This window comes from Pundamilia nyererei, unplaced genomic scaffold, assembly GCF_000239375.1.
Source record: "Pundamilia nyererei isolate P.nyererei 1_Seehausen unplaced genomic scaffold, PunNye1.0 scaffold00373, whole genome shotgun sequence".
NCBI lineage: Eukaryota > Metazoa > Chordata > Actinopteri > Cichliformes > Cichlidae > Pundamilia > Pundamilia nyererei.
The window spans coordinates 1,730-12,898 of record NW_005187774.1 but is presented as its reverse complement, the minus strand read 5'-3'; the positions used below and the strand labels follow the sequence as shown (position 1 = coordinate 12,898).

General features: G+C 40.7%; 1 protein-coding gene across 1 annotated transcript in view; it reads left to right on the top strand.

Annotated features, from left to right (window-relative positions):
- Nucleotides 1–10,918, top strand: part of itprid1 (ITPR interacting domain containing 1) — a 30,659-nt gene extending 19,741 nt beyond the window's left edge. Inside the window, exons 11-17 of the mRNA XM_013915827.1 lie at nt 1,253–1,365; nt 1,547–3,655; nt 8,711–8,838; nt 9,582–9,693; nt 9,786–10,100; nt 10,510–10,560; nt 10,788–10,918. Of these exons, the coding sequence (XP_013771281.1) occupies nt 1,253–1,365; nt 1,547–3,655; nt 8,711–8,838; nt 9,582–9,693; nt 9,786–10,100; nt 10,510–10,557 (2,825 nt within the window). The 3' untranslated portion in view covers nt 10,558–10,560; nt 10,788–10,918. The remainder of the gene's footprint in view (nt 1–1,252; nt 1,366–1,546; nt 3,656–8,710; nt 8,839–9,581; nt 9,694–9,785; nt 10,101–10,509; nt 10,561–10,787) is intronic.
- Nucleotides 10,919–11,169: the final 251 nt, after the last annotated feature.

Below are 11,169 nucleotides of genomic sequence, written 5' to 3'. Positions count from 1 at the left end.
TGGTTATATTGTGTATCTGGAATGAATTTTAGGTCTCTACGTCCATCCCATGGGGAATGGGAGCAGTAACAAAGGTGTTGCGTTTATATTTTTGTTGAGTGTATAAGGTAGGGCAGTGAAGGGAATACTTTGAGAATCTCCTGATTCGCACTAAAATGCCTTCCTGGAAGGAAGCAAAGACTAAGGATAAGTAGGACATCTTGCACATCACTGGGAATGTATAAACTTCAAAGAGAGTCCCTACTGTGGTCACAAAACAGGTGGAGTCTAACCAGTAATTTTCTGTCAAACACATTGTTTATTAACACATACTTGGTCACAAGCAATACCAGTAACTGACTCCAGGATGAACCAATGCCAAAACAACAATCAAAAGCGGCTATCTTTCAAGGAGCTGTGCTACCTTATTCCTATGTGACAAAAAAACAAGCAAAAAACTAAACAAACAGAAGGCATATGCTAAACCCAACTCCCTAGATGAACAACAGGAGAACAAGTGTTCAGAGCAAAAAAGCAGTTCAGCTCTTACGTTTCAGTGATCTGTGTATATACACAATGAGTAAGTTAAGCACAAGAACTACTAGCAAGAAACCAGCTCACAGACACAAGGCCAAGCAAAGCTAAGGGTCTCTCCACAAGGAACAAGAGAATAATGTTGCTGCTGTCATTTGCTGCAAGGGAAAAGCTGTTGGGGACCGGGGGTTTTGACATGCACATATGTTCAAAGTACCAAATATCATGGATATACATGGATTCGACCAATCTGGAGGAAACCTGCAAAAAACTCAAAGTTTGTGAGGTCACAATCTTATAAAAAAGAGTGCACACAAAAAACACACAAAAAGCTACAATGAACAAGGGTTAAAAACAATTCAATCCATTATATTCAGCTCCATACAATTATCGCAGCAATTCAACTAGCATGAGTTGACTGATCTCGGTTCATCCTATGACCCTGAGCTGTGGGAGCTGATGGAAAGAATGAGACTATGTATGCAAATTTCTTTCTCTGAAGGGTGTCTGAGCCTGGGGCAGGCACTGGACATGCTGGAGAGATTGTTTTTATTCGCTGGCCAGGGAACAATAGACCTCTAGAAAGTTTGGTATAAAAAACTGATTTCCCACAACATGTTTTTAAAACTTTTTAAATTCCAGTGTTGAGACAAATACCAGAGACTTTGATAAGTTGTGGATATAATTCCATGTCCTCTTTCTCTTTGTCTTCTCATTCCTCCTTCATTTGTTTGAGCAGTGAGAGGTGTAATGCGGACCAACAGCTGCCAGTCAGACAGCAGTGGCTTTCTAGAAGAACCCTTTATACCACTGGTCCCTCATTTGGCATCACCAGGATCTGAAATCATCAAGGTCTCTTCTCTTGTCAATGCAGTCTCACTTTTCTCACAGTCTGTCAAGTTTATTGAAATGCAGCGCACTACCCTAATTCATAACACTGACACTAGATCGTAGAGTATACTAAGTTGCTATTTAGGATATTTAGAGCATTTGAATGTTCAGATGTTTGACTGTATTTCCTGTTTGATTTCAGGCTCGCTCAGGGTTTTCAGAAATGAGTGGTGACAATCAGGACAGTGAGAAACCAGAGTCTTCTGCTTTTTCTCCTCATACTGACAAATTTCCCATCCCTGCCTCAACAATGACCTCTTGTGGTGTTAATAAATATCTCCCTTCCTCACCCTGCCCTTCACCAGATTCTACTATAGACTCGAGCTCTTCCATAGCTTCTGCCTCACTGCCTCTCTCAAGTTGTGACCTGCAAATTGCAAACACTGAAACAGCACCAAATCCGGATCAGTCTCCACCCGCTTCAATACAAAGTTTTTCTTCTGGTCCTATATTGTCTCAGCATCCCACTTCTCCTCCTTTACCTCACTCTGCTAACAGAGAGATCTGTTCTCCACCCACTTTGGTCTCTCCCAAATTACTCAAGTTAATCTCACAAACTCCCGAAAGCAACAAAAACAAATCTTTTTTTCTAGATTCTGATGGAATAAGTTTTTCAAAGCCAACTGCTGATACACAAAAGGAAGAGGACGAAAGTCTCCCTTTGCTCTCTTTTCATTTGGACAAAGCTAATCCATCAGCACCACCTGTTTTGGACTTCTCAAAATTAGAGGAAGGTTTTCCCACACCTTCCTCCCTTTCTTATAAACTTGTGTCATCACAATCACATCATCAAAATGACCTCATAGACCCAGCTTCAGGAGAAATTTCAGACCAGTCAGAGCAAGTTGTCTCTGGACAGCATAGTGCATTCTTACCCCCAGAGAACAGACAGCATTCTCACAATGATAACAATGATCTTGCTCTATCCTGTCAGATCCAAAATGGTACAAATGCCAAGATGAATGATATACTGTTGGAAAAATTTCAGAGGAATGAAAAACAACAGGAAGAAAGTGAGGGACACGGTCCCCAACTTTCTCAAGAAGCTGTCGTTTACATCTCAGACACAGAAACTCCCGCTAATCTGTCAGAAGGTTCTGCACCTTCACCTTCTGAAGTAGAAAGCCAGTCAGAAATGGATACACTGGTCAACTCCTCTACTGTGCATGATGACATGTCAGCAAAGACAAAACACAACGATATTAGAAAACTCTATCAAAAACACGTTGCTGGTAAAGAAAGTGAATCACCTGGGAGTTACATACGCTTACACAATCAAGTTGCACAGGCACACAGTGGAGATGAAGTAAAACCCAATAATCTCATTGCAATTGAGAACTTAGATCTGGTATTTGAAACCTCAGTAGATGACTCTGACAATGAGAATATAGATTTAGATGACTTTTTTCAGCAGCTTGATACTGAAGGGCGAGTCTATTGGGCAGAACCCATCCAGCTGTCCAATCCAACCCCTGAAGCGTCAGGAAGCTTTGAAGTCTCAAATGGAACTCCTGGAAATCTTCCTGTAGATTCATTTTCTTCCACAGGCAATGCCATCCCTTTACCGATGTCATACTCAGCGAACACAGACAGAGGCCAGACCTCAAGAGCTGCAAATGGCTCCTTGGATGTACCTTCCTCACTGACATCCATATCCCAGTCTGCAATCCCGAATGTCAGACCATCAAATCGTTCTGTTTCAGTTCAAATGCCGTCATATCTGTCTTCTCATATTGTCCACAGAAAGGATGTTCCATACACTCCTGAGTCAAAAAGCACTCGTCTCCCTATCATTCTACCTTTGGACACCTCCAGCCCCTTTCGTGCTGTCCAGTCATGGACAGACCTGCAAATTCAGCGCAATACTCTGACCAAGAATTTATCATATGGGGTTCTTCATGCTGTTCCAAACAAAACGAATTTGTCCATGAGTTGCCCAGGAATGACACAAAGACCAGCACATCAAGAGCTCTTCTCTTCATCTCTTTCTTTCTTTCACCTGTCTAATAATTTGAAATCACAGGAGACTATCCCTGAGATGGCTATAAATTGTAAGCCAGAGTCAGTATCTGTAGATACAGGATTGTGGCCGGATGAGCAGGAAGAAGACATGAACAGAAATGGAAATGAAACTCAGAAGCAACTTTGGGAGGGCAATCAGCAAGACACCATGGCATGCTGCTGCTCCTGTGACCATACCTGCTGTATTCACAAGAGTAACAACAAGGAACCCACTTTCGGAAACAGTCCTGTGAGTAATACCACACTGTCCAGTATCCTTACTTAATTTTGTGTATTTAGCCAAATAGATTTATGTTGATACCCACATATAAAATTCACACCCTTTTACGTATAACTTCAGTTGCTGGACTACATATATTCAAGCACCACAGTGAGTAAGGTTTGGTTTTATTTTACGTCTATAGTCTTACAGTTTTTCAGGTTCAGAACAAGGCCGATAGGCAGTGTCTGATGAAAGTAGTTTAGAATTTGAGTTCCATTCTGAACTTTTAGGGCCCGAGGACTAAAGTTATTGGGACTGCTGTCCCTCATCCAGCACTTCCCCACAGCTGGTACTACCAACAGAAGGTTCTTATGACTGTGAGTTTGCCTGTATCAACCAGTTCTTCCACATGAAACTTTTCAATAAGGCACACAGGGTAGGTAGGAGCAGGGATGGTTGCATTAAGAGATTTGATTGGGCAAGAATGGGCTGCTGTCAGTGCTTGTGGGGCTGGGGTCCGATACTGACCTAAATTACTGAATTGGATATCGGAGAAAAATAAAAAATGTAATCCGATCCATTAAATATCACGAAAGCACCTCACAAAACTTGCAACACGCCGTAACTCACCTCAGAACGTTAGCACGTCGGAGCAGTATGCATCACGTGATAGAGCGGCTGTGGCATGCGGGACCTGTAGTGGTCTGGATAGCATGTGGAGCTTCGCTAGCAAGCCGGCATTTCATCTCCGACAAAGTTATCCCGAGAGAAGTAAAGCAAGTGTGTAAGTCCATCTCTGAATGTAAAGCATTCCTGCATTAAGCTTAACAAGCGATATATGGAGCGACTGCCTCTTCTGGCTGCTACTTCAATCATGAAACTGCTTAACGATCAGCTGATCGGCTTTTCTGTCGCGAGTCCGTCTCTCTTGTTTGTTTTTGGCCCACTTTGCACCAGAAAGAGGAAACCAGCGGCTGAACAACAGCAGCACGTTTAAGCTTGATCAGCTGTTGTTAGAATGTATTTAATATTACTTTCTACTCGAGGATCTTTTTCTACAGCTGACGTAACTGTGCAGGGGCGGATCTAGCAAAGTTTAGCCAGGGGGGCCGATAGGGCATGAACAGGGAAAAGGGGCACAAAGACATACTTTTCTTTCTTATTCTCATTTAAAATGTCTAGCTTTTAATAAATAATTATCTGACACCCAAAGTTTTAATTTGATGCAAAATGAATAGAAGTCAATTACTGTATATAGTAACTATTAAGTCTAATATACCCTAGTAAGCTATAGTACTTTTTCCTTTGGGAAGGTACCATCTGTGCAGTCTGCAATTCTGTTGAAGAAAGATGTTGAATCTATTTAATATTTCTTGAAAAAGAATTGATTTCTGTGTATTTTTTTTTCACACTGCATCAAATTAAGGTTGATTACGTCGATTAAGCATCATGAGGTGGAGCGTGAGGGGTGGTTCCCTATTTTTTTTTTTTTTTTTTTGTTGTTGCTGGGAGTTGGAACCCTATTAGTTAGGTTGCTTAATATTTATGCTAAGTACTCTTTAAAATACCAGAATAGGGAGGATGGTGTAGGTTTAAGTTTATTAGATTGATCAGTATTGCTGAACTATGAAATTTTTTTTTTGCATACAGGTATAACAGAATAGCTTTAGTGTAGTTGTTGTTTTAAACTTGAGTATGAACTTATACAAAATGCAGCAAGATATTTAAAAAACAGTTTTGTTGATTAAAAAACACTATATCGGATTCATATCGGTATCGGCAGATATCCAAATTTATGATATCGGTATCGGACATAAAAAAGTGGTATCGTGCCATCTCTACTCCTCCTACACTTCTCCACATCTGGTGCTAAAAACAGCAGCCTCCTGTGACTGTGAGGGCTGGTTACTAGTTGTTGTTGGTACTACTGTTGACAGTGCAACATCACCAAAAGCCAATGTCATTAATTTGAAACACTTTGCTACATTTATTGTTAGTTTCTTCTTTTTTTTTTTTAGCTTTTGAGCTCCACCTTTTCGGCCATTCTTCCACACAATAATCTGTTCTACAAGGTGCGTGAGCACACAGCGAAGATAGGGGAGCGCCCGGTTGCGTTATGAGATTTGATTGGGCAAAAAAGTGTCATTAATGAAAATGAACAAGTGGGCTACTGTCAGCGCCCGATGTTGCACATCTTTCATTGTCCCAATGCATTCAACTCATTGGCCTAAAAGTACGTCGGCCCACTGAGAAAATCCCCGGTATGCCGGATAACCAGTCCAGCGCTGTTTATTAGGGATGGAAATCAAGAACCGGTTCCAGAAGCACAGTTCCTTGGAATTGTTAGGCTGTTTGCCTATCAATCTTGCTTATTGGTTACACTACAACTAGGTGATTTGACTTCATTTGTCAGAGGAGGAAAATGCTAGTGTATATGGACAACTTTTATTTTTATTGCACAAAAGGATGTGAGCGATGGTAAAGCGGAAGCTGCCTCCAGGACAGAAACAGCTGCATTATGCTGCTAACATCACTTTGGCTTTTTGCAAGCATCTGCACAGACAGCATGCTAATGCTAAGATAGCAAGATGGCATGCAAACACTAAGCTAGCCAAAAGTCCAGAGTGATGGAAGCTGAAAGCTATGTGAAAGCTGACCAAACTCATTAGAGGTCCTGCTGCAGCTTCTGTTTCTACCTGCTTATGTTTCTAAAGTAAAATCACTGTGATAATTGGTTTGAAATATCGTTTTGCTGGTTTTCACTTTTGCTTTGTGGTGTTGGACTCATGTAAATGGACTGATTCTTATATAAATGGACTGATTCTTATATAGCGCTTTTCTACTCTCTCTGAGGACTCAAAACACTGTATACAACATGCCTCATTCACCTATTCACACCTACTCATACAAACACTTCTATACTCAAGTGCAATCTAAAAACATTCACACATTCACACTCTGATGGACGCATTGGAGAGCAAAATTATAAAATTATAGATCCAAATACTGAGATAAAGATTATACAGTGGGATGCAAAAGTTTGGGCAACCTTGTTAATAGTCATTATTTTCCTGTATAAATCGTTGGTTGTTACAATAAAAAATGTCAGTTAAATATATCATATAGGAGACACACACAGTGATATTTCAGAAGTGAAATGAAGTTTATTGGATTTACAGAAAGTGCGCAATAATTGTTTTAACAAAATCAGGCAGGTGCATAAATTTGGACTCCACAAAAAAAGAAATGAAAGCAATATTTAGTAGATCCGCCTTTTGCAGAAATTCCAGCCTCTAAACGCTTCCTGTAGGTTCCAATGGGAGTCTGGATTGTGGTTGAAGGTATTTTGGACCATTCCTCTTTACACAACATCTCTAGTTCATTCAGGTTTGATGGCTTCCGAGCATCAACAGCTCTCTTTAACTCACACCATAGATTTTCAATAATATTCAGGTCTGGGGACTGAGATGAACGTTTTACTTGTTCCTCTGCATGAATGCCTTAGTGGATTTTGAGCAGTGTCTCGGGTCGTTGAAAGATCCAGCCCCAGCGCAGCTTCAGCTTTGTCACTGATTCTCCAGAATCTGCTGATACTGAGTGGAATCCATGTGTCCCTCAACTTTGACAGGATTCCCAGTCCCTGCACTGGCCACACAGCCCCACAGCATGATGGAACCACCACCATATTTTACTGGAGGCAGCAGGTGTTTTTCTTGGACTGCTGTGTTCTTTTTCCTCCATGCATAACGCCCCTTGTTATGCCCAAATAACTCAATGTTAGTTTCATCAGTCCCCACAGCACCTTATTCCAGAATGAGGCTGGCTTGTCCAAATGTGCTTTAGCAAACCTCAAGTGTCTCTGTTTGTGCTGTGGGCGGAGAAAAGGCTTCCTCTGCATCACTCTCACATACAGCATCTCCTTGTGGGTTGATTCTGACTGTTCTCACCATTTGACGCTTCTGTCTATCCGAGATTTTTCATGGTCTGCCACTTTGAGCCTTAACTTGAACTGAGCCTGTGGTCTTCCATTGTCTCAATATGTTCCTAACTGTGGAAACAGGCGGCTTAAATCTCTGAGACAGCTTTCTGTATCCTTCGCTTGTACACTGCTAGCACAGGGCGCCCACAGAAACGCAAAGCAGGAGATGAAGCATCGCTGAATATGTTTCCAAACCAACTTCATTCTAAGACAAAGACTAGAAAATATGGTGAAGCAAATCTGCCCTTCGGCTTCACCTGCACAAGTGCCGAGGTAGGTCTCCCTGCAGGATTGGTTTCCCCTGCGTCGGGAGCAGCGCTGGGCTCTTCAAATCACGGACAAACAGGATCCCACAGCTGTTTATGTTTTTGAACCCATTTTGCACAGAGAGGCATTTTTTGAATAATGTATTGATGCAATGTTGAATATTATTACACAGGAAAAAACAGCTACAGTAAAATAATGACACCGTGACGCCTCTGCCTTTGTAAATGGAGGGACAGTAACTGCGTGTAAAACCTGCAGACAGTCAGATTAACAGTATTTTGTCTCTATCTGCCATCCTGCAATTCATCTCATGTAAACAATAACGTGGCCACAGCGTGACGTGAAAAAAGACACATACCTTTGACGTTGCGTGACCAAGTCTTTATTCCTCGTCCACACATAAACGAAAAAAAAGGAGTAATTTATTGCAGATTACTTGTATTTGCTTAATTATTTATTAAATGTTTGAGGTGTGAAATAAACCGCAATGGAGCAAAATATGGGACTGAGACTGGATCATTTGGAGGCCAAGTCAACACCTAAAACCCATTTTTGTGCTCGTCAAACCACTGGTGAACCATTTTTTTCTTTGAGGCACATTATTCAGCTGAAAGAGAGACCATAGTATCCAGGGAATACAGTTTCCATGGCTCATGTGATGAGACTATGATCAATAGTAGGTCGAAAACCCTCTTTAGTGACAAGTCTCACTAGGGCCTAAACACCTGGGACTTTCCACCGTCTGTTGTTAGAACTGAAGAAGCTTATCGGAGAAATGTCTTCGACAGATAGATGTTTTCTTTTTTTAATGATAACTGTGTCTTTGTTCTCTATAGTACTCTCTGGATGAGCTGGAGGAGATGTTGCTGTGTCTGCAGCAGTTTTGGTCTGTGCTAAGTAACATGGAGGAGCAACTCTCTGAAGACCAGGCTGCTGTGTTCAGTTGTCTCTCTGACCAGGACAGGTACAAACAATAGTTTATACATTTCTAGTGTGTTCTGGCTACAGGCGCAACCAAAGTCCTTTCAGAAACAGGTTTTATCAGTTAGCAGTCCACTTGAACCGCGTCTTGGAATTAAATATATTTTGTTCTTTAAAGTATTCATTTTTAACCTTAATTTAATATAAAAACTGCACGTATAGAATCACAAGTCAAATCTGACAAAAACATTAGTCTGGGTCCCAGACTTTGCAAAAAAGTGAGGTCCTAAAAGCTTCTCCCACACATGGTAGTTACGGTTCTGCTGTTGTGTCACTCTCTTGGAATTTCTCTGTTTTACGAGAATGCAGTAGACGTGCAGCTTTATCATAGAATCAGTGAGTGAGGTGCTAATAACGTTCTGACCGTCTGCCCACCTCAGAATCAGATTGTTCTTTTTGCTTATGGAATATGTCGTATATTTTATCTTCATACTATTTTTTCAAGTTATAGACCCTGGGAGTTCATTATCATAGGTTGTAATTTAGCAGTTTTAAATGATCACCAATATTTATTTATTGGAGCATTTTCTGGATCCTTGGCCAATATACTGAACCCTGAATTGCCCCAGATGCATCCATTGCAGTGTAACTATGAGTGTACACTTGGAAAACACTTAATTGTTTTTGGTCCACATGATAACCAGCTTTGAGCATTGGCATGGTGATAATTACCATACAGTTTCATGCACCCAACAATAAATGTGTGTGTGTGTTGTGCGTGTTTAGAGAGAAGATTCGGGACATCGAAGAGCTGAGGCGTGCAGTAAAACGAGAGGCTGGTGAGCTGGAGAGGCAGTTAAAAGAACTGGCCTATGAGTATGATGAAAGCTTGAAAATGGTAACAAAATTCATCTCCTGAGACAGATCGGCAGGCCGATATATTTTTGTTTTTTTTAACTTTATGTTTTCTGATTCTGTGTTTTGGAGTAGAAGATGCACAGATTACTGGATGAACAGTCTCTCCTCTGCTCTCAACTTAAAGTCTTTCTACCTGGAACAGTCCCCACACCATCATCTAAACCAATGCCCAACAGGACAGTAGCCACTCAGTGCTCTTTGCTACCCTTGCTCACGGCAGCTGACATACAGAGTAGCCACATTTCTGATTGGAAAGGCTGGAAGACTCTGAAACCTGGACTGGATTCCAACAGACAGTCACTTCCTGGGTCTGAGAGCATCTGTGATGGTCAGGGCGGCTCTCCCACCAAAGCAGACAAGCTAGATATAGTAGGCTTCTTGCAGAGAGTAAGAAAAAAATCCCATTTTTATCTTCTCATGTGTCGATAAATCCTGCCTGCCACACAGCCGAGCTGTGACAAAAGTCATGGGTTCTATATCGTCGGCTGCCTGCACTACGAGCTCTTAAATTGAACCTGATTGTGAAATAGAAGACGTTTCTAAACTGTCCACGTGACTAATTATACTATGAAAAATTAAAATATGAGTATTAAATTAATGTAACTTTTCAGAAAATCCACATTTTACATGAACTCCTCAGCTTATGAGGCATTTTTTAATTTAAGATGGTACACGGGAGTTTGACATTAGAACTAGTGACATTTTCTTGAAACCTAGATAACTGACAGAATGATTTACAATATTTACGTGAATGTGATCTTGCTTTTTACTGTGGATTGTGTATCCTGTGTTTCAGCTGAAGGAGACTTTGCATCATTCTGTGAACACAGACCCATCAGAATAAGAGGTAAGATTCAGTTGCAGAGCTTACAAACTTGTGAAAAGACTTTTTGTTTTGCCTAGTTAATGTGCTTTCTGCAAACTAGTGGCCCACTAAAGCATCGTCACCCTGGATGTAGCCACAGGTTGTCTCGAAACTTTGTGAGACAACCTGTGTGAGCTGACGTTTCCTTGGGTTATCTTCAAATCCAGCTGTTCGTTTCTAATAACTTTTATGCCTTCCTTTTTTTACAGGTGTCAGGAACATTGTGTGATGCACACCTATGTTTTGTCAATATTCCATTCTTTCAAAGCCTTATTGTATGAGATGTGCAGTTTTAGTGTTTACTTAGTATTTCTGTCATTTTTGCTTTAACTGTTTGTGTCAGTATAATGGATATGCTAACAAGACAACCAAAAGAAAGTGAAAAGGCATAGTATGCTATGCCTTTTCACTTTCTTTTGGTTGTCTTGTTAGCATATCCATCAAGTTTTACAAGAATAATGTTTGTTTTTTAAGATAAAGCATAGCAATATAATTGTGACTTAATTCATTAAATATAGTATGTTTGGCAAGTTTTACACCTTAATTATATTAAAACAATATACCTTGGAAAAGTAAAACACATTTGTGTGA